The sequence below is a fragment of the Mauremys mutica genome, chromosome 4, assembly GCF_020497125.1.
Source record: "Mauremys mutica isolate MM-2020 ecotype Southern chromosome 4, ASM2049712v1, whole genome shotgun sequence".
In the NCBI taxonomy this organism is placed as follows: Eukaryota; Metazoa; Chordata; order Testudines; family Geoemydidae; genus Mauremys; species Mauremys mutica.
Window position 1 is genome coordinate 56,711,011 of NC_059075.1, and position 23,561 is coordinate 56,734,571.

General features: G+C 39.8%; 1 protein-coding gene across 2 annotated transcripts in view; it reads left to right on the top strand.

The window, feature by feature from the left end:
* LOC123369846 (neuroendocrine protein 7B2) overlaps positions 1-23,561 on the top strand; it is a 75,248-nt gene that overhangs the window by 46,834 nt on the left and 4,853 nt on the right. For both annotated transcript variants that reach the window (XM_045015868.1, XM_045015867.1), the window contains exons 3-5: positions 10,940-11,089; positions 15,735-15,847; positions 22,760-22,813. In XM_045015868.1, the coding sequence (XP_044871803.1) occupies positions 10,940-11,089; positions 15,735-15,847; positions 22,760-22,813 (317 nt within the window). The remainder of the gene's footprint in view (positions 1-10,939; positions 11,090-15,734; positions 15,848-22,759; positions 22,814-23,561) is intronic.

Here is a 23,561-nt window from a genome sequence, read left to right on the forward strand (position 1 = left end):
ATCCCAGCGATGATTGAACCTGGTGATATTCTAAACAAGAAGAGCCCTAAGCCTTGTTTCTCGCTGTTTTCATTGCTTCACACTGAGTTAACAGACATTAAAGGCTTCTGAGTGACACACAGACAGAGTGACAATCTTGGAATCTTATTATATAGACTAAGGTGTTGCTGTAGCAGACTTTTGAAAGCTGCATTAGCATGGTGGAAACAGCAAATTCCACTGGGGTAAATTTGAACAAAATGCAAAATTTAGAAATCTAACTCAGAGAGCATACACGTATCAGTGAGCAGATGGTGCACTCCATGCTAACTTCTGGTAGAAGCCATATGGATCCTGTATGATAGTGATGGGATAAGTGCAGCTGTAGTACGGTATAATAAATCAAAGTTCAATGTTACCTTTTAAACTTTCTAGGAAGCCACACGTTCTTTGCAGTCCACCAAGCAGATTTTCTTTGCAGATGTGATCTGAATCCGTAATAGCATAATAATCCCACATTAAATAAACACTCAAGCATTTTCAGTCTCACCATTAACTCTCCTTGTTACCTTATCTTCTTACGCAGTAGCAGGGTTGTATGCTAAGGAAAAAACTTGAAAGCAAGTGGGAAAAAATAAAGGAAAGTCTTATTGAGTTTTTTTTAATAACCATTTTAATTGATTACTGAAGTATTATACAATGAATGCTCTCTGAATTTGAGGAAATACAGCACGAGGAGAATAATGGTATCCTGTCTGAATTAATGCATAATAATTGAAACAAATTAATCAGGTTTGAACAAAACAACATGATATTATCATTTATCAAAAGCATGACATATGGACATAGGAAACCTCCCCAGCATTTCAAAAAACATTATTGTATGCTTTGTGCTATCCATAGACGAAGACACTTTCCTGTCTACAACCTAAGAGACAATGCAGTCTCCCTGGAAATACCTCTCTGTGTTTTGGTGGTACAGCTGTAAAATTCATGCAAACTCTTAGGATTAAAGATTTTTTTAAAATATTGGAGTTCTGGCGTTATGTACAAATGAATCAACGTTTAAGACTAATTATATTATCACACATAGGAGAGCAGTAAAACCACATTTATGCACATGGGGGCACCAGCAGCTTAGCTGGAGCATTTTCTAGCTTCCCATTCACAGAAATAAGAACAACTGAAGTCTTATTTTAATTTTGAAACAATTGTCTCCTCTTGATTTCTTTTTCATTAGGGAAGTACTCTGCCTCCTATTCTGCCAAATCACATTTACAACAAAATGTTAAGCAATAGATATCTTCTTTTCTGTCCTCCAAAGAATTTTTTGAGTGAATGTAGTACAGATGAGAGGTGCTAAGCCCTATAAGACTGAAGACTTCGATCCACAAAACCGATACAACACAAGCTGCAGAAGTGAAAGCTTCTCCACTGTCTGACCTGACCACTTTGCAGGGATAAGAACATAGTTATGTTTCCACTGCTGACTAAGGCCTGGTCTACTCTTGGAGGGGAGGGGGGCGGGTCAATGTAAGATATGCAACTTCAGCTACAAGAATAGCGTAGCTTAAGTTGACGTATCTTATTTTGACTTACCTCCCATCCTCACGGTGCGGAATCGACGGCCGCAGCTCCCCCGTCGACTCCAGTTTCACCTCTCGCCCTGGTGGAGTTCCGGAGTCAACTGGGAGAGTGTTCGGGGATCGATTTATCGCATCTAGATGAGACACGATAAATCGATCCATGATAGATTGATCGCTACCCGCCGATCCTGCAGAGACTACTGACCTAGAGGTTTTTTGTTTGTTTGGGGGAGCGTGTTGAGGCAAGGGAGGGGGATGTGGATATCTGTCCACTGATCTCAAGCTTAAGACAACCAAACTCATGTCACATAACCCACTGAACAACCCTTTGAGGGTAGAAACTTTTGTTTAATGAGTGATGGCTCAATATCTAACATAACATCCTTTAAATTTGTCACGTAGTACCTTGCAGGAAATCTTATCTTCTGAAACAAGTATACAAATAGGCTATGCAGATTAATATTATACATTAATAATTATAGGAAGAAGAATCCTTTACCCTTCAGTAATACCAGATCTCAAAGCACTTTACCAATATTAATGAATTAATCTTTCCCCACACTGGGAACAGTGGGAAGTACTCTTTGTTGTACATTTGACAGATGGGAAGACTGAGACAGACAGTGCCAGATCGCCTGACCTGTGCCATAACCATAAGACTTATTTTTCTCATACATGGACAATATTGCTTTCTTACTAGAAAATGACCAAAAATATTGTTCATGGACAGGTTTGTTAAGACTAATGCAAAAGTGATCTTTGCATTCCTCTGATTCTGGGCTGTCTGTGTGCTGGTCCTCTGCTGTAACTCAGAGTAGCCTTTTGGTTACATCTGCTGAATATGGCCCCAAAGGTCATGGGAACATGACAGCTGGAGATCAGCAGACATACGGATATTATGGCTGTGTCCTCTTTGCTCTAGTGACATTCCGTATGCGAGCAGCTGAGGGAGGTAATGTAGGATTCGGTGACATTATGTCATTGTATTGGGATGGACCTCCCACAGCCACTTATGCTGCTTTAGGGCCACTTTGCACTGTCAACATGGTGCAAAGAGACCATGTCACAGTTTGGGATTTGGGTTATTGTATCTACTCTTCGTTGAGAGATTTCTGCTGCATATATGACATAAAATTGCAATCATAGTAGGACTGATTTTGTTAAAGCATACATGATGTTTGTCAGTATGGTAGGGCTTTGTTCACTTTTTAAAAAAAGCCCAACTTTCTCTGAGACATTGTTCTCTACTTTCCATTTTATACAAATTTCTGAGGATACACAGTAAGTGAAGTTATCAAATCAATATGGTTGTGGGATTTAGGATACCAAAGCTTTGGCACAAAAATTGAAAAGGGGCATTATATGCTTTTTATCTATAAAAATAGGTACTGGAGTTAACATCTGGATATTATATAGGTCTCACTAAAAATACCTACAATATATTTTCTTTGTATCTCTTTCCAGTTGGGTTGGCCAAGATAGCCAAGGAGTTTGATTGTCTAGTGATGTTACATGTTGTACATGTTTTAACATGGCAGCTATTAAAAGTTAGAAGCCAGATGGCACTGAGAGATTCACTGTGGATTATGGATAGAATGTACATTCCCTTTCTCTTGATGTGTGACAAGGCTCATGATACTTGGAAGAATTTGCATTAAAATAAATTATACCTGAATTCATGCACATTGGGGAATAATGAGATCGTGGGAAAATAAGGAACTAAATCCCAGATATTTAGGCACCTAACTCCCATTGGGATGTAATATCACTAGACACTCAAATTCTTTGGCTGTCTTGGACAACCCAAGTGGAAAGAGAGACAGAGAAAAATTATAGTAGGACTTCTTAGTGAGACCTATGCAATATCCAAATGTGAACTACAGGAAGACTTAGATGCATAAATACCTTTGAGGATCTGGGCATAATACATTTATTACAGGCAAGACCTGTTCTTGTGGATTGAGACCTGGACAGGAGCAGAGCCAAGAACTACTGATCAGCCATTTCTGCTGATCCTCTTTGGCCTTGGGCAAGTCACGTAAGTGAAAATTTTCAAAAGTGACTCCTAATTTTGTCGTCTTCTCTTTTCAGATGCTCAACTTAAGACAGCCAGGGCCTGATATTCAGAGAACTGCCAGTGCTCATGCTTCTGAAAATCAGGCCTGTATGTCTGAACTAGGCACTCCAAATTAGAAACCATTTAAGAAAATGTGGCCCTTAACCTCTTTGCTTCAATTTTGCCATTCATAAAACTGAGTCAACACTGATTACCTCACAGAATATGGCAAGAACTGATTAATGAGAATTCATTAGTTAATTCAGTCTTCTTCTTAGTGTATGCGCAACGTGCCTGAGGTGGCATGTGACCAGGATTCATCATTGAATTTGGTCTGCTGAGTGGATCATTAGCTTCCCCGGCCTAGGCTGAGTACTGATGGGGAGCACGTAATGAACACTGAAGTTATTCAGTTAAATGATATTTTGTCTCTAGATAGCACCTTCCGTCCAAGGATCTCAAAGTGCTCTACAACCATCAGTGAGTCAATCCTCCCAAAACACTCTGTGAGGTAGGAAAGTATTGTTATTCCTATTTTCAAATGAGGAAACTGCTATAAAGAGGCTAAGTGACTTGCCCAAGATCATGGGAACCTAGACGACAAAGTGGCAGCTGCTGTTTAACAGCAGGTCATAAACAGAGTGGGTTTTTTGTGTGATAGGATTACATGAACTTACCTCTAGAGATTCAATACTATTCATAAAATCATTTTAAAAATCTGTCTGGAGTGCTTTAGGGGTTAGAAGTAAGTATCTGTGTAGTAGATGATCATGCCCCAAGGTAAGAGGACTTATTTGAATGGGATTTGGCGAACCACTACATAAGTAAAGTATTAATTCTTGAAGAGACAGGCAGAAGTAAATGAAATGTAACAAAGGGAGCTGTTGAGGGATCAATGTTCTTTATAGGGTGGCTTATCCCTGCTGACAGTTGTAATATCTGACTCTCGTATGAGCAAATTAAGCCCTTGGGCATGCATTGCAAGATTTTATACCTTTTATGTCTGGTTTTCATTCATGTTCATTCTCCCCCCTACATGTCAAGACAAATAAAAATGACTTTCTTTTTTATTTTGTAAAATAGATGTTTTAGAGAGGTTAACAGTGAAATAAATTCTTGCTTTTTTTGGCTGTGCTATGATGAGGAGTGGAGCTGTGGCAGTCGAGTGGAGGTGTCCTGAGCCATTCTGCTTGCACTTCTTATGGGAAGTTCACCCTATAGTGTCCTTTTTGCTGCTTCAAAAATGAGCAACATGTGCTCAGCCACTGAAGAAAGGTGAGGGAAGGCATAGCCTTTTCCCTCTGAGGTTGTGAAGTACCACCATATGCAGTGGTCAGCATTCCCATTCTAGAACTAAAGAAGGTCCGCGTTCTATCTTTCTCCTCATACCCTCTTCTCCAAGTCTCTTCATTCTGCCCAATCCACAATGCTAACCACTGTCTTTGTGTCCTCTAAAGTGCTAAAGCTACCAGCACTTTCTCCATGTGCATGGAGGACCCATGTCTTGACTCAGTCTACTTTGACTCTACTGTCTAATCCTTCAATTCCCTCCATTAAAACAATACTTTGGGGAGTCTCACAGGCCCTAGTCCTTCCTTCAAGGAAGTGTTAGCTAAATAGATGACCTAAAAAACCTAATCAAACAAAAATCATTGCACCATCCTGGCATGTTAAATTTCAGCTCCAGTCTGTATGATGGTCATTTAGGCCTGAGCCTTGCAGACACTTAAACATGTGCATAACATTACTTCTCTGAGTCATTATATTGAAATTAATTGGCTACTGACAGGAGTAAAGTTTCATGCTTGATTTAATGCTTTCAGGATCAGGGATTTAAGGAATGTTGGCCAGGGATCTTGTCCTCATATTTACCTGCAACAAATTGTCCTTAAAATGTCTAGCACATCTTTAGCATTGCTATATTTGTAAGAAATAATAATGATCATTCCATCATATATAAAATCCATTAGTTGGCAGATGTTCCAAGTGTATTGCTGATCTCTGTTTCAAAAGGGTACAAATTCACTGAACAGCTCAGTCGGTTGGTTATATATAGCACATAGGTGTGACTCAGTTCCAGAGATGAGTTTGTGTGAAATAGTCACAGTTCTCATTGAATTATATTAGGAAGGTATTGATTTAGAACAGTAGCATTCCATCGTATTTGTGTGTTAAAAGAAGCTTATATCCTCCAGAGGGAAATAATCTGGTGGGGGTACTATGTAAATTAAGGGGCACAGATGATGCAGCTGACAGAGAGCATCTCTGCTTCAGTTTCTCCAAAATACAAGCAATATCACACAAGCATTTATACTCTTTTGTGGCATGCATTAATGGAAAACATCCACATTTTGCTTATATTATATCCTGTCTAATTCAGCATTTTCTCACTTTCACTTCTCAAAACATCGTTATCTCAAGGCTAGGTCACACTGACTCTGTGCTGCACTCACTCGCTTCTGACGTGAGCCTTGCTTCTACAGGTCCTGCAATATTAGGCTAAGACTTAGCATAACAGTTACTGTGTTTATAACAAATTAAAATGGCTACACTTAAACCCTCTCTTTCTTTCCTGCTTCCACAAGGGGCACAGATGATGCAGATTAGGCACTACTGTATATTCCAAAATACTAGAGATTAAGGTTGATGTTTCTAACTACACATATCCAGTGCCAGCTTTTGGCATTCAGAGATTTTGGGACACCCAGAGCATGAGGTTTCTTCCCTGACCATCTTGGCTAGTAGCCATTGATTGACCCATCCTCCATTAATGTATCTAATTCTTCTTTGAACCCACTTATACTTTTAGCCTTCACAACATCCCCTGGCCATGAGTTCCACAGGTTGACTGTGTGAAGAAAAACTTCCTTACATTTATTTTAAACCTTCTACCTATTAATTTCACAGGGTGACACCTGATTCTTGTGTTATGTGAAGAGGTAAATAACACTTAGTCACTTTCTCCACACCATTCATAATTTTATAGACCTCTATCATATCCCGCTTTAGTCATCTCTTTTCTAAGATGAACATTCCCAGTCCTTTTAATCTCTCCTCATATGAAAGCTATTCGATACCACTCATCATTTTCGTTGCCCATCTCTGTATTTTTTCCAATTCAAATATATCTTTTTGAGATGGGATGACCAGAACTGTACACAGCATTCAAGATGTGGGCATACCATGGCTTTATATAGTGGCATTTTTTGTCCTATCTATTCCTTTCCTAGTGCTTCCTATCATTTTGTTAGCTTTTTTGACTGCTGCTGCACATTGAGCAGATGTTTTCAGGGAAGTATCCACAATGACTCCAGGCTCTCTTTCTTGAGTGATAGCAGCTAATTTAGACCCCATCATTTTGTATGTATAATTGGGATTATGTTTTCCAATGTGCATTACTTTGCATTTATCAATATAGAATTTCATCTGCTGTTTTGTTGCCCAGTCACCCAGTTTTGTGAGATCCCTTTGTCATTCTTCACAGTCAGCTTTGGACCTAGCAGTCTTGAGTAATTTTGTATTGTCTGCAAACTTTACCACCTCACTATTATTTACCCCTTTTTCCAGATCATTTATGAATATGTTCAACAGCTCTGGGCCCAGTATGGATCCTTAAGGGCTCTTTCCACTGTGAAAACTGACAATTTATTCCTACCCTTTGTTTCCTATCTTTTAATTAGCTACTGATTTATGAGAGGACCTGCCCTCTTATCCCAGGAGTGGTTAGTTTGCTTAAGAGCCTTCGATGAGGGACCTTGTCAAAGGCTTTCTGAAAGTACAAATACATTATATCCACTGGATCACTCTTGTCCACAATTGTTGTTCCTTCTAAGAGCATGCCTGCCAGCACACCAGAGAGGGAAAAACCAGTCAGGCCAGATAAACTCCTGATAGAGAGAAGACAGTCTTGGAGAGCCACTCCTGATCCTTAAAACAGCTTGCAAGGGGTATATTGAAACCAGTGGGATAGCGACCAAGCCATTTGTCTCAGATATTGTTATTTATTTATTTAGTATGATACACACACGATCAGATTCTCTAATGTGGTAAGTCCTCTTTGCACCTCTACTTGAACCTAAAACAGCCAGAAATGGCTAGAAAAGAATTTCCCCTGTACAGGGAACTCTTCTCTAGCATAGCTGCCTCCTTCCCTGTCACCTCCCATCCCTAATAAGGTGTGGGAGATTGTGGGGAGGAGGTATGACAGAGCAGACTTCTGACACACCTGATCTTTGACTAACATAAAGTTCCCCAGGGACCTTACATCAGTGTGTAAGTTAGAGCTGCTCCCCAGTGGCTCTAATTTGCACTGGGGCTGAGTGGCTCAGGACCATAGAGCTGCAGCTCCCTGACAATCCCCCTGCTCACTGCATATGTGCAGGGCTTGGCCACATTCAAGAATCTGCCCTGCCGTGTTTAAAAACACACAAAAATTAGAGTGAATAACATGAGTTTGGGAGCGAAGGTTTTAAAGGGCTTTCATGTGGGATCTGTGATTCATCTGGGATATTTACTCACCACTGGTATTCATGATCTGTTTTATTGTTTATTCTTTCTTTTCTAACACTGGCCAAACCACCTCTTTTTTTAAATAATCCCATCTATTTGTCTTTAAAAATTCTACATTAATTGTAAGTTTCAGTGCAGATGATGAAAGTCTGCTGCTCACTTGTTTTGTTAAATTGAGTCAGCGGAGGGAAGTGTTCCCTGTTTGTAATTGACAGGGGTCATTTCTCCTAAGGATGCAGATTCAGTTGGGTTGTGCTACTGGTAGATGGGCAGCAGCAACTAGAGCAAGATTTAAACAAGACAGACTCACTGAAATTGTTGCTGGCATGTGGTATCACGAGAGGGCATTCAACATCATAGTGGGGAAATTGCTGCACTTTGTGGTTGTTTTCAGAGCAGGGTGGTTATTCTGTCCTCCCAGCAAGTGTGTTGCAATTAGTTCTTTGGAAAAATGGGGCGAAATTGTGTAATTTTTTTCTGTTTTTAATCAATTTAGTTTTTATTGAAATGTTCTGACCAGCGTTAGCTGCAGTGACGGCAGCAGCAGGGAAATTGATTTACTCCCAAATTTGCATTTCTTTTGTAGCAACCCAGGCCACATACAAACAAATACCAGCGTCAGCAGCTAGCTGCATGTATGCAGCATTTGAAATTGACTTTAAACATAAATATATATAAGCCTCTACCCAGGGCACCTAAAGCAATGCTCTGCTTGCTCATCCTGCAGAAGAAAATGAAATACAAGCAAGCAGATCTGACTTATTCTGACTGTTAAAGGGCTGTGGTAGAAACTAGTCCACAGAAATTAGAGATGGAAAAGACCTAAACATTCATCTGGTGCATTCCTCTGTCAGTACCAGATTATTCCCGATGGTTTATAGCATATTTTTCTAGCGCTTTGTCCAGTCCAATGACTCAAACAATGGTGCTTCCACTGCTTCCCTTGGAAGTGTAATAGATCTGGCTAATAAGCAGTGATTTTCTGATATTTTGTCTATTTTCCTTTGTTTTAACTCCTGGTCAGTACCAGGTTCAAGAGAGCAGTCTTATACTATCTTTCCTGTATGATAGTGTATATGTTTATATCACATTACTGTGACTCTGTAGCACCATTGTATGTAACCATCAAAATCAACAATATTATAGTGCTCAAATTAATGAAGTTTGTGAATTACTGTACATAAAATATCTGTCTGGTACACTCACAGCACTTCATTTTGACCGCTTCAGTCATTGCCGGATATGCTATTTATCATGGTTTAAAAGAAATTAACTTTGCAAACATGAGTAAATCACTCAAGTGTGCAAAAATATGGTATTAGAACAGGTGCAATTATCTGAAAATCTTTAGGAAAGAAGAAAAAAATCCTGACTACTGACACCAAAAGACAACAATCCTTTATATTAATATTAAAGATTGCATTGTACTCAATCAAGCGAATGTTTGGCAGTCAGTTTAAACATTATATATATATATATATATATGTTTAGCACACTGGAGCCTGCTAAATACCTCTGTTTCCTTTATGGACAGAGCCTCGGTGCCAAGAGGTCTGCACCATGTACAAGTATAGATATGCTTTGTATCTGCAAGATTGTCCCATTATGTACCAAACAGCATACATGGATGTACAAACACATATTGATTATGTGGTTCTGCAGTTGTCTGGCTATACCGAAAGAAGGACAGGAGACATTTGACATGAATTTAATCAGGCCGCAACTTTATTATTAGATGTCTGGGACTATCCGGCAGATAAGTGTACCGTGCAGGTAATCCCATGTTTATTCCATAATTACCCAAGGGGCTTTTACCAGCTCCCCCTCTTTTTCCATCCAGGTCTCGCTAGCAAATCCATTGCTGGAACCTTGCCATCTACTCCTACCCCCTTGTAGGAAGGTTAAGGTGGGCTATAATAATGGGGGTTGGCTCCCTGCTGTACCAATCATAGGAGTCCCCAACTGCCCCCCGTTCGCTCCTTTACTGAACACCTCTTTTTAAAGTCCCTTTTCCAAGCCATTTATCTGGTCACTGAATACCTTTCCTATGGAGTACCTGCACTGGACATCCACCACAAGGAAGCGCCAGCCATGAGCTTGTCTGCCTCAGCCTGCTCCATACAAAAGGGTGGGTTAAGGCACAGGGCTGCCCCTTTTAAACTCCTCATTCTCGGGGGATGAGACCCATTTTCTGTTAACAATTTGGGCTATTACTCACTTTTATTTCTATTACTTTAGGAAAGCACTTAAATTCAGCTTTAAGAATTATTTAGAGACACAAATATATTTTAGGTTATAGTGTATATAACCAGCTTTACTATAACATCTGAGTTCCTTTCATACAACTGAATTTATGAATTTATCTTCAAACTGTACACACAGTGCTATTTCTTTTTTAACTTTGTCTTCTTGGGACAATTCTGTTCTGCAACATGATTACTGTTCCCTGTCATGAATGATATCATTTGCAGCTGAAGATTATAGTATGGTAAAGGTGTTTTCAGTTCCACTATTGTCTCCAGCATTAAATATTTGTTTCAGTATTTTCCTACCTATCTCGTATGTATTTATAAAAAACACGGACCAAGGTTTTCAAATATGAATGCCTGAAGTTAGGCTTCCTAATCCATTTTTAGGCTTTAACTATGTGGCCCAATTTTCAAAAGTGCTGAAGAAGTGCTAAAAGTGGGGTTTGGAGCCTGAATGAGGCTCTCTTTTTGAAAACCTTGGCCTGGATTTCTTGGAAAAACTAAAGCAAAATCTTACTTTTAACCTTGTAATATTATGTGCATAAATCTGTCTTCATTAGGTGGTGCTCATGAAGGTCTTCAGCACTTGGGTCCTTATGGCAATATCCCAAATATTGTGGCTGAGTTGACAGGAGATAATATACCAAAGGATTTCAGTGAAGATCAAGGCTATCCTGACCCTCCAAATCCCTGCCCTATTGGAAAAACAGGTTATTCTATTCTATTCTGTTCTGTTCTGTTCTATATAGGTTCTTTATACCATGCTCATCATCATAGTATCTGAGCACTTTCCAATAGTGCATTAACTCAGAGGTTCTCAACCTTTTTTGAATCATACTCCACCTGAGCATTTTTTTTTACTCGTGGCCCCTTTACTTCCTTACAATAGTGAGAAGTGTGGTGCATGGGGTCACAATGCCATTCAAATTTGGCCCAGCCAACCCTCCGTCATGACAGGCAGGTGTAGGTGTGTTTACAGGTACCCTCAAGGCAGAGGTGTAGAGGTACTGCAAGTTAAGGGGGCCTTCAGGACAGAAGTGCAGGGGGCCTTGGGGCAGGGGTGTGTGAGGTGCAGGTGAGTGGTCAACTGGGGGTTGTGCAGGACCTAAACTCTTGTTTTGTAATTGGTTTGATATTAAGTAGGCAGCAGAGTCCATCACCCTCCAATAAGAGCTGGATTACCCCACACCCATTCCTTCAATCCACAGGGCAGGGTGGGGGTGATGAGCCCCTGCACCCTAAAGCTGGCCCCATCTCAGAGACCCTTGGAGGCCCTGTGGGGGAGTTGCAATGATGGAGCTCCCCTGTCCCAGAGCTGCACCCTGCAGGAGGTACAAACCCCAGCTTCCACCTGGTGCCACTCGCTTGGGCTCCCCCGAGCCTATCCCTGGCGCAGCCAGGCAACCATGGAAGGCAAAGTCATCAGGGTTGCGCAGGTGCCACTGCTGCTCCGAGGGCTTGGCCCGTACCACCCGGCAGAGGTAGAACTGTACCTGGGCAAAGTGCGAGACCAGCACCAGGAGGGCCAAGCCCGGGTGGTGGTACTCGATGTGGAGCCGGGGCAACAAGCAGGGCAAGTCCTCTGGGGAGCCTGGTCCCTACCTGCAAGGATCTCCATCCCCCTCTTTGTCCACCTCTGCCACTGCCTCCAACAGCGGGACCAAATCACATTTGTTCTCTCATCCTCTCCCCTGTGGGGGGAAGTATAAGTAAGGCTAAGATTTTGTCACAAATATTTTTAGTAAAAGTCATGGACAGGTCATGAGGAATAATAAAAAATTCACGGAAGCCCATGACCTGTCTGACTTTTACTAAAAATATCCATGATATAATGAAGAGCCTGGGCAGCTGCGGGTGGGCTGGAAGCTCCAGGGTCCCCATCCGTTGGTGGCTCCAAACTCCGGGCATTCCCTCTGCTGCCCGCGGTGGCCGGGAACTGCGGGAGTCCCTGCTGCTGTCCTTAGCCTGGGCTGGCTGAAGTCACAGAGGTCTTTGGAAGTCATAGAATCTGTGATTTCCGTGACCTCCGTGACTAAATCGCAGCCTTAAGTCTAAGCAGGGGAGTGTTTTTGTTTTGGAGTTTGTTTACCCACACACACTCACAAACACACACACTGCTTGATGTTAGAGAAAGCAAGGTTTGCACTTACCATAGGTGGTACTGAGGTTTGTGATAGTTCTTAGTTTCTGGGGATGTTCGTTCCACAGTCTTGGGCTGGCTCCCAAGAAAGCTCTGTTTCCTGCATGAGCTTTACCCTCATGGTAGAAAATTCCATTGTGCCAGAAAAGCAAAGTGGTCTTCATCCTGGAGCTTTAGCTGATCCTTTCAGATACCCTGGGCACAATTCATGTGAGTTCGTAGTTTACTAAGGGACAGATTCAGCTGTGGTGCGCCCAAAGGGTTCCAGCACTGAAATCAGTGACTAAAATCTGATTGTTTGCAATGGGAGCAGAATGGGCTCTAAGGGGAGTGAGCACTATATCATTTAAACCACATTTTAAATTTCTGAACTTAGATGTACTTTCATAATTGAGAAAAGTTTTCTCTGTAGTATTTAGTAATGGTATTTGAATGAGATACAGTAACACAATTATCCTTAATCTTTTAACTAAATGTTCTGACTAGCTGTAGAGCTGTTCAGAAAAGAAAAAATATTTTTCATAAAATTTTTTGCAATTTTTTCCTCATTTTTTGTCAAAATTCTGAAAATTTCCAAACAGCCCTAATGATAACTTTATATGAAATGTATGAAGAGCTTCCAATTGCTGCTATGTCAAGAGAGGCAAAAAGTATGGTGACTGCTTCTCCTTGAAATAGTATCTTAGGTTCATATTCGGTTCAATGAACATTTTGTCCGACAGGTTTAGATTATATTTTTCCCCACTGCAGGCAAATTTTGTCTTATGTCTATTTACCCCTCAGATCTTCTGCTAGTGGTTAGAAGAGCAAGATTAAAATTGGGACTTCAATGGAATGATGTTTAAGAGACTCCCTTCTATTCTTTTTCTTAGCTAAATAACCATGATTTTGCCTAAGATGATGCATCCAGATATGAGAATTGAGAACATTCCTGGAAAAGTGCTGCTGACTGTGAAATGTTCTTTCATGGATGCATTCTGAGTGAAGATTATATCTACTAGTATCTCAGTAGGATAGTTTTCAGAGCCTTAAGTGGAAACTCAAGTCTGTGTCCAAGTGGTGACTGTTAAAACTATATTAAGCAAAGAAATTACTAGAGAACTTCCTCGTTGAGGTTTGTGGATTTGTTTAGTGGAAAACAAATCTTTCCAAGTTATTGTTTATATAGTAACGCTGGTATCCATCAGTGCTGGATTAAGGCAATCTGGGGCCCTGAGACAGGGTCACCACAGCCCTGCTACAGCCCTATCCCCGGCTTGAGGTGATAGTGTTGGGTCACTCACGCACAGCCCTCTACTTGGGAATGGTTGAGGAGCAGTACCCTACACAGCTCAGGTGTGGGGTGGTGCGGAATGGTGGCAGGGAGCAAGTTACAAATGATTTCTGTGCGTGGGTGGGAGTTAGGATGAGGGGCACAGTGGTAGTTCAGGAGGGTTTCTCCCAAGGAGGTGAGGAATAGCAGTGGTGGCCAGGGCCCCCTTTCTCTCTGGGCTTATCCCTAACACTGAGCACATCTGCATTGCATTATAAAACCCATGGCTGCATGTCTCTGAGCCTGGCTCTACAGACTCAGCCTCACACTATGGTGCTAAAAGCAGCAGTGTCAGTGTTCAGGCTCAGGCTGGAGCTTAGGCTCTGAAACCCAGGGAAGGGAATGGGCTTCAGAGCCTTAGCTCCAGTGCAAACCCACAGTGTCTGCACTGCTGTTTTTAGCACCACAGTATCTTCATTAATTGTGTCCTCTCATCTCAAAAGTTATTGGTTCTGCACCAATGTTATTAGCTTTTTTTATTTGCCAAGTCAACTACTGCTAGTGTACCTCTTTATCTAGTGCCATAAACAGGCCGTAAGCACCTAGGTCAACAGATAACAGAAATGCCTTTTCAGATCTCTGAACAAGTGGCAGAAGAAGCTCCATGCACTGTCCTTCATGTAGGTCAATATATTTCAACACAGTTGTATTCGAGAAGGATTGTGTTGGATCAGGAAAGGTTTCAAGGCCATCCCCAAGTCTGTTTCTGTCTCTACTGTTAGTTTTTGTCTTAGAAGTTGTTTGAAAATGGCACTTATGCTTCTGTAATACTGAGGGCCGCCCTCCTCTCTTGGGGAGGAGCTGTCATCAAGGAGCTAGTCTAGGATTCTAGAGATTTAGGTCCAGTTCCCTGCTATGCCACAGACTTCCTGTGTGACCTTGGGCAAGTCATTTAGTGTCTCTGTGTCTCAGTTCCCTGTATTATTAGGGGATAACAGCTCTTTGCCTTCCTCAAAGGGGTGTTTTGAAGATACATAAATTACAGATTGTGAAGTGCTCAGCTACTTTGATGATGGGTGCCATTGAAGTATCTAAGATAGAGATCTCATCATAACAGCTGTAGGTGGAAAATGGCCTCTACAAAGTCCAGTTGTTCTCTTGTGATGACACCAAGTTCAAATAGCAATACAACCCACTGTCAAACCTATCAGACAGGTTTTCTGAATATCAATCCTGCTGATGTTCTGAGATGCAACTTCAGAAATTGTCCATTGTATTTCAAATGAGGTTGCTGGACATGTCAAACTCTTATCTGAACTGCAGAATTGCCTTTGCTGTGCAAACTTCAGCCTCAAACGGCATTGAAATAGGGGGCAAGTGCCATGTTAAAGATCTGCAGTTCCCCATAACAGAGTGGCTAACCAGAAATGTAGCTCCATTCAGGTAGCTGCTTATTAAAGCAGATTCTATCTGGGCTAACATAGGCATTCTGCCATGGGCTTCCCAAACAGAATTGTTGAAATCTCTTCACCAGAACCAGTTTGTCTCTAGAGAAAGTTCCTGTGGTAGTTGATAAACTGCACAGACATCTCTTTAACACGGGGGATTTTTTTAAGAGTTGGGAGAACACAGTGTTCTGTCTAAAAAAAATTAGTCTGTGCCTTTGATTGGGAGTGATGGAGTGGGGGGGAGGGTGGGACGGAAGAGGAGTGGAATTGGAAAAGAAGTAGATTTAACTTTCAAGCTTCCAATGGGTTGAATTTAAAAAGATTTCCACAAAAATTAAAAATACCCTAACCGAGTCCTTTCAGAGAAAAGCTGTGTAGCATTTCCAGTATCCCAGGTTTTTTTAAAGTTTGTATTGCATAACTGAATTTCAGAAATGTTGCAACTAAATATGAGTTGCTCATAGTGCACTTTGCAAGTTGGTAAGCAGTTAGTGCTTTCTAATTGCTTTTTGCAGCTGACGATGGGTGTCTAGAAAACACACCAGACACAGCAGAGTTCAGTAGAGAATACCAGCTGCACCAACACCTTTTTGATCCAGAACATGACTATCCCAGCCTTGGCAAGTGGGTGAGTAAACTATTCTTATTTATTTTTGCTGAGTGATGGAATGACTGCTGGGTCTGCTAAATGGTACCACACAACTGTAAGGAGAAAGCTATGGATTCCATTCGCCTGAAAAAAAGAATCATTTGAAAGGAAACTTCTTAAAGAGATGTACCTACACCTATTTAAAAAAAATCAATGTCAAATTAATGGCAAAGAAAAGGTAAAAAATATATTACCGATCAGAAGGCAATTAAAATGACAGAAAATAGAAGCCTCTAGCTTATCACCTGTCCTAAAGCATGATGATTAAGAACCTAATAAATCTAACGACCCAAATGGATCGTATTCCGACTACAAGGCACTGACCACCAAACCTATTTATACATTTTTAGCACAAAATTTCAGATCACAACTATAGACCAGGGCCCAGATTTTTAAAGGTATCTGGTCATTGCTTCATTCCGCATTCAAGGCCTAAGGCCCAGATCTTCAAAGGTAATTAGGTGCCTAGTTCCCAGTGAAATCAAAGGTGCCTAAATACCTTTTGAGGATCTGGACTTATGTGACATAGAAAGTTCAGTCCCATTTTCAAATCTGACATATGCATCATTGACTTTCAATAAGACTTAGACTCCTAAGTCACTTAGACCTTGCAATGCTGAGCAGAGCAATGCCTAAATACCTTTAAAAATCTGGGCCCAGGAGACAAGTAATTGGAGACTATACTGTTAGCTAACTCATTCATGACCAGTTGCCTCTACTCTTGCGCATGCTGAGTGATAACTTTAAATATGACTACATGCAGAGTGATTTCAGCGGACTACTCATGGAGTAAGGTATAACTCAACATGAACAAGGGTGGCAGAATTGGGCCTGTACACACTGAGTTTTATTATTGACTTTAGTGAGACCAGGATCAGGCCTTAAAATGACCCAGTTGAAATATCCCCAGTCTGAAGCTTCCATCATTTAAAAAGAGACTCTTTTTCAATAAAATTACATTGAGACGAAGCTGTATTACTAAATGAATTGAATTTTTTTGGTCCATGACCAGTTTTTGAATACATCCTGAAAAACAAATATAGCAAGCAAAATAGGGGCAAAATCTTGCTCTGTTCATACAAGCAGTACAATAACTTCAGCAAGACTACTTACATGAGAACACAGGCCAGATTTGGTCTGAGGAGAATTCTGCTTCTTAATCTTAAAAGACACACTACATCAATTTGATGTCTAATACCAAATCCAATGTAAGGCACCATAAAGACAACAATTACAGGTCACCACTAGTACTTGTAGAACAAATCAAGAAATCTCATACATAGTTGTAACTCTTTAGTTTAGCTAAACTTATGCTAACCCACCTTTCCATATGCAGATATTGATAAACAGACGTGCTTGGCAGCGCCTTCTTTTGCTGTAATCACGAGACAATATACATCATTTAGGACCAGCCCAGTTTAAGATTTATAGCCTTAATTACTTCACTTATATGATCCCTAAAATTCTAGACAGAGTCAAGCCAAAAATCCAAATATTGGAAACTCTTATTGCAGTCTAAATAATTAGCATCAAAGGTTGTAATATTAGAACACCAGATGGTGAACTCAGTTTACTATTTATGCCAGATAACATTGTTAGTTTTCTTATTATTCATAAGTAATTTATTTTCATAATGCCACTTTGAAGACGATAAAAACATGGCTGCAAGTTTTTGGACTATAATAATATGTCAGAACCAGGGTACATCAAACTAGGTTGTCATTAACAATATACACTTAACAAATTGTAGGCAATCATTCGTTAATATTGTAAGATACCTTATCTTGAGCTTTGTTGGGTTATTTTTTTAGTTTTCCATCAGTTGCTACTAATTCAGGAAGAAACTTCCCACATGTGGATTAAAACAAATTGTTTGCTCCCCAACCAAAATTATATGAGTCAGCAGCAAAGCCAAGTCCAGATCTTTTAAATTAGAGATGAAACAGCTGCTAATATCCATGGTCAAATGCTCTGCTGAGATCCAGGGTAGTTGCCCCAATTGCTTCCTCATCATACATTGCTATATATTAAAAAGATAAAGAAATGCAGCGAATGCTGCTGTTGTAAGTGGATTTTACTCTGGGAGAATTATAGCTGAAGGGCAGTCTAAAAATTACCTAGCTGAGATTTAAAAAATAAGAGCCAGGTGATGAAGTGGTACAGGCCGTTCAGTTTTAGGTCACTGTTTGGAATCTGGCTTAGATATGAAGTGAGTGACCAAAACTAGTTGTTCATAGCCTGTGAGTTGTCTGGTACACAACTGTGTACACCCACATCCTCTGACTCCCCGCAATATTACCATAGCTGCCTTTAGTTGACGCATGCGTTGGCAGTCTCAGTAGAGGGACCAAGGACGGTATAGACATAAGGGGTGAAATATTGTATTATTCTAAACCAGATTTCCCCAAATGGTCTATGTTACAGGAGGTTGTAGATTCCTGTAACTAAGAATCACCAATACCCATAGAATCAGGGTATCCTCTATATCAGCACAAAACCTGGCCCACTGTCAAGGGCACATGTTAGGGCAGGACCAACACCTGACCCAAGCCCCTTTTTTGATCTTGGCACCAGTGGGTCAGTGAACTACACTGTTTGTGCTCCCTTTGTCAGCTCCCAGAACAGACAGACAGCATGTTTTCCTCTCATATTAATAATCAAAGCCAAATGATAGTTGCAGGTTAAATAATGTTGATTTGTTTATGAAAGAGAGGGAAGAAATAGATTTTTAAATAATAAAATAATTTACTTGAATGCTTGTGTAGTTGTGGAACTTGTATATCACTCGTGTGTGTCTGAGAGAGAGAGACTGTTTCTTCAAGTCTGAAAACATCATTTATAAAGGTTAAATAATGGTAGAAATAACCTCATATGGCAGAGTCCACAAGTCCATCTTTGTGCCAAATCTATATAGTTCAGTTATTTAATGGGGATACTAATATGTAAACAATGATAAACTTATCTGTTCATGTGTAAGCATCTGTGTCAATTGATATTTTTTTGTCTGAAACAGAAATATCCATAGATTGGCTTGTTCACGTCCAACTCTTATAAATAGTGATTTTTATGCTTCAGAGGGGAAGGGCTCCTAAAAGTATGATGAATTAATTTTTCTTGCCATGGAGAGAATGCTTTCTTTTTCCTTTCCAGCCATAGACCTGAGGCTGGTGAGACAACTGAGGTCACATGAGTCAGGTGGCTCCTGCATGTAACTACTGGTTCTCCGATCTCCTAGCTTCTGGCCAGAGAATGTTTTCTTTTTTTCCTTTTTCTTCCTTTCTGGTCAGACCTTCTTTTGCAATAGGGAAGTATTTTCTATCTGAACTCTGCTTCTCTCTACCCAATAGCTTATCTCTTAAACTGGTGACATCGATCTAGAGAGGTGCATTAGCTGTTGCTGGCTTCCAGAAAAACTTCCACTGAGATGATTTAGTCTTTCACATAGGAATATTCTTAGACTGGCTGACACCAGAAGTTTTAAACATGTTCATGCTGTGAGAGGCAAGGAAAAAGAAGAGGCAACAGAGTTCAATCAGGCTATCTGACTCATAATGATACATGTGGAGAATTAAAAGACAATGACATTTTTGAATAACATTTGTTTGTACTAAATAACATGAATTTCCACCTCATCTTGAGGCTAGAAACAGTGCTGGTTTAGTTTATCAGTTAGAGTGGATGGACCAGAGCCAGTTAAAAAAAAATAAAAAAATAAAAATGGAGAGTGGGAATGTAAGTGCACCAGAAGACAGAGACCTCAGTATGAAAGAAATTGCCATCCCTGATCCTTAGATCTTGTTCCTGTAGCTAGCACTTTATAGATTTCTGTTTGTACTGACTTTTATTATATTTACTTAATATCGAAAGATGGTGGGAAGCAGAACAGTATAATATGACAGCTTAATGAGATTAAGCTGGAGTCTCCAAGTGTTGAAATGAGAAAAGGTGTAATTTTTGGACATCTCAGAAAGATCAGTTTTTTGCTTTTAAAACTTGTCCTTGGGTGGTGACTTTGTAACCCACACACCTCACCTCCTGGGTGTGGTGCTCTGTCCCATCTAGTGGCACCAAGACCACTTAGAGAGAGAGTTAAATGAGTCTGCTCTACAGCCCTCACTAACATCCAGTTGGGTTTTAGCTCATGTGGTAGAGGCTCATGCACTAAGCCCCAGAGGTCCCTGGTTCAATCTTGCCCGCTGATGACCAGGGTCTGTTGCATTACACCTTTATCTCCCAGAAAGATGTCTCTTCCACTCATCAGGGATGGTTCTATGTAAGCAAGTGTGGGTGAGGATCTTTTCATGAATGGGGGGATGATATCTGTTCGTATTTTTATGGTAGCCCTGTCAGGCTAGTATAGCTGAAAGCAATTGCTGTTCAACAAGGGCAGGTGGCATGAAATGTTACAAAAGAGGTGTAATTCACAGCTGAGTTAGAGGGAGGGATTCTCATCAGTTTTGGCATTGCTTGCTTACAAGAATAGAACCGATGAGCAAAACATAGGGATGGTGTGATGGCAGTACACCCTGCCATTTGGCTTTTCATCAGTGGATTGTCCATCTAAAGAACAAGGAATTTGATCATTTTTCAGCCTGATTCTGAAGGCAGTTGGATGTTTTAAAATAGATTTTTAGAAATATATGTACACAGTTATATGTGCATTTCTATGGTAATTGTGCATGCTAACTGCCTGTTATCAAACAACTGACTTACACCAAGTGTAATAATCAGGAGCACCAATTATGTGGATACATTTTTGCCCAAGCGCATTTCTAAACATTGGAGCAGCAATAATGATTATTAGGAAGGGTTACATCAAGGGTTGTTGACCCTTTTTAATGTTGGACAATAACAACAGATTATTCAGTTCAATTTGGTATATTTTTATTTGGTACTGTACATAAAACTTCAGATATGAAGAGTATGTGACCTGGAGATTCTGAATTGAATGATAAAAAGTATTCCTCAAGGTAGTAAGTGTACTGCATTGCTATTGCATGTTTCCTTTTAAGTAAGTTCCGCTAAATGGTCATGTAAATCCAAAGCATGGACGTGGGCAACCTCATTTGCTTGAAATTATCACCAATAAGATCTAAGGAGAGATTCCACCCCCCATGCACCCATCTATGGCATTAGCCAGGTTGGTTACAAACATCATAATTTGAGTACTTAGGCCCAAATTCAGACCCTAATGCCCAGATTGAATAACTGGGCTGGATGTTAGGGAAATGCACAGGGAGAAGGGGAAGGAAATCATCTACCCACCAGGTTGTATGAGCTATATGCTGCTCTGAGGCCCAAACACATATGCCCCTTCACAGGCACATATTTTCAGATTTGCTGTTACTACATGAACCCAATTTTAGATCATGATCCATAACCCTATCTGCTCTGTGCTACATATTATACTTGAATGGAAGTTATGGTCTTAAATCATTTCCAAACAGACTAAACAAAATATGATCTTGTTGAGCAGGAACAGTTCAATTGTGAGGAATTTTCCTGCCTGATACGAGTGTTAGCTTTAGTAGCCATGCACTTTTTTCTATGACAGAAACTCCCCGCCCCCAATGAAAAGTATAAGGTCAAACAGTGTATGAAGATAAACTGCAAATGATGTGCTGGTTCCTACAGGGAATAATTCACACATCTGCCTTTTTTAAAATGTTAAATTGAAGTTTTCCCCAAGTGAGTTTGCATAAATGATTGTAGCCAAGAATGTCTCTCTTTGGCCAATTTCCTCTCTGTTCCTTTGCCTTTCTGGCACACCGCAGATGAAATAGTTGAGGTTGGGCAAGAGATATGCCTTGTGAATTCGGGTTTAATGAACATGAAATGTACAAAACAGACAGTTTTGGCAGATGTCATTGTAGCTCTCTAAAATGTTTGTTTTTCTCATATCAAGGCTGCACAGAGGGTAGAAATGTTTTGTGAATTTGTCTCTCATCCTCTCTTTATATGATCAATGTTTGGTCAGTTGTTTATAGCAGAATTAATGGCATTGTTTATATAGTGTTTGCCTTTAAAAATGTAATTCTTCTCTCACTGCATTTTCAGGTTGCTTCTTTTTTTTTCTTTTTTCTAAAGTATAATCAGAATTGAAACAAAATCTGTTGAGCATGTGTCTGATATTCCAGACCTTATTTGAGTTCACTACATGTATGAAATATAGCAATATGTGGAAACACTTATACAAACTGTGGTCACAAAGTCATATTTTTTTCCTCATCATAACTTTCCTTTCTGCCAAGACATTTTTTGGCAGATTTTAAAAGGTTCACTGTATTAAAAATGTTATAGACCAAATGGTTTTTAGAAACTTTATTGGGGGCACTATTTAAACAAAGGAAGGATTGGGCACTGAAAGAATTTCAGCAGAACTTCTTTGCATAGAGAATAGTAAATATGTGGAATAAAATACTCACAGAAACAGTACGAGTGACTAAGATAGCGATATTTTAATGGAATATGGAAAGCATATATAAAGAAAAACTTGAACAGGTACAATTATCATTTTAAAAAAAAAAGGAAGAGAGCTATAACAGACTGGTATCCCAGCTTCCTTGTATTTTTTAATTAATAATAATTTCCCTGTTCACTGAGGCCCTGTACACACACACAAAAAATTACAGTTCAGTATAGCATCTCAGACTATCTAATATGCTTGTGTTTATAATTGTTGATGACACTGACTATCCCTGAAGAATAGCAAAATGTAGTATTAATAGCTGCAGTAATCCAAATGTTTCCTTGTGGTTTATCTTTCCAATAACATGACATTCTGATCTAAACTAGTTTCTGAAAAGTTCATATGCTAATATTTAAATAATATAGTCTTGCTTTAAAAGAAGAGTTAACCAAATTTGATCCATATTTATATTTTTTTTGTAGAATAAGAATTTACTCTTTGAGAAGATAAAGGGTGGACCAAAAAGAAGAAAAAGGGTAATTGTCAGAACGCAACTTGTTTTCATTTTAATATCTTGTTTCTGTGTAGAGATGATAAAGATTAAAAAGGTAAAATCCTATTGCTGAAATGAAGAATTGGACTAATACATCTGTATTATTACTTAGAATACTACTTCAAGTCAGGACATTGCTGAGATAAACTACAGTGCCTGCTTCCATAAAAGTCCACTAAGCCTAAATTTTATTATTCTATCGCAGCCAGCTGCATTGCATTCAGAAGATGTATTCAAGTGAAAAGCTTTCACGTAAAATCTAAGAATTATATTAACTGGCTTTTTAAATAGGTTTTATTTTGCATAGGAAAAGATTTTGAATAACATGGATAATTTCTCCTTCAAACTGACAGATATGTGTAAAATCCACTACCAATGCTAGATCCCTATAAAAAAGAATTCTGCCCTCAGACGCCTGTGTCAACATGCTGTAAGGGTGTAAATCACGGCAGATTTTGTCCCTATAATTGATGTAGTTCCATTAGTTTCAGTGAAGTTACTACTGATTTACCCCAGGTGTAAGAGGAGAATTAGGACCATTATTCTGCATCCAGCTGTGTCACAAACACAACTGAATGGGTTCTTCTCCTGATGACTTAACACAGAGTCCAGAGATCATGCAGAATTTTTGCATCCTCCATCTCGCTAACCCCTAACTTCTCTCACTGCTCCTGTCCCTTTCTCTGTCTCAGAAAAGGTATTTATCATTCAACTTTGTTGCTGCTGCATTT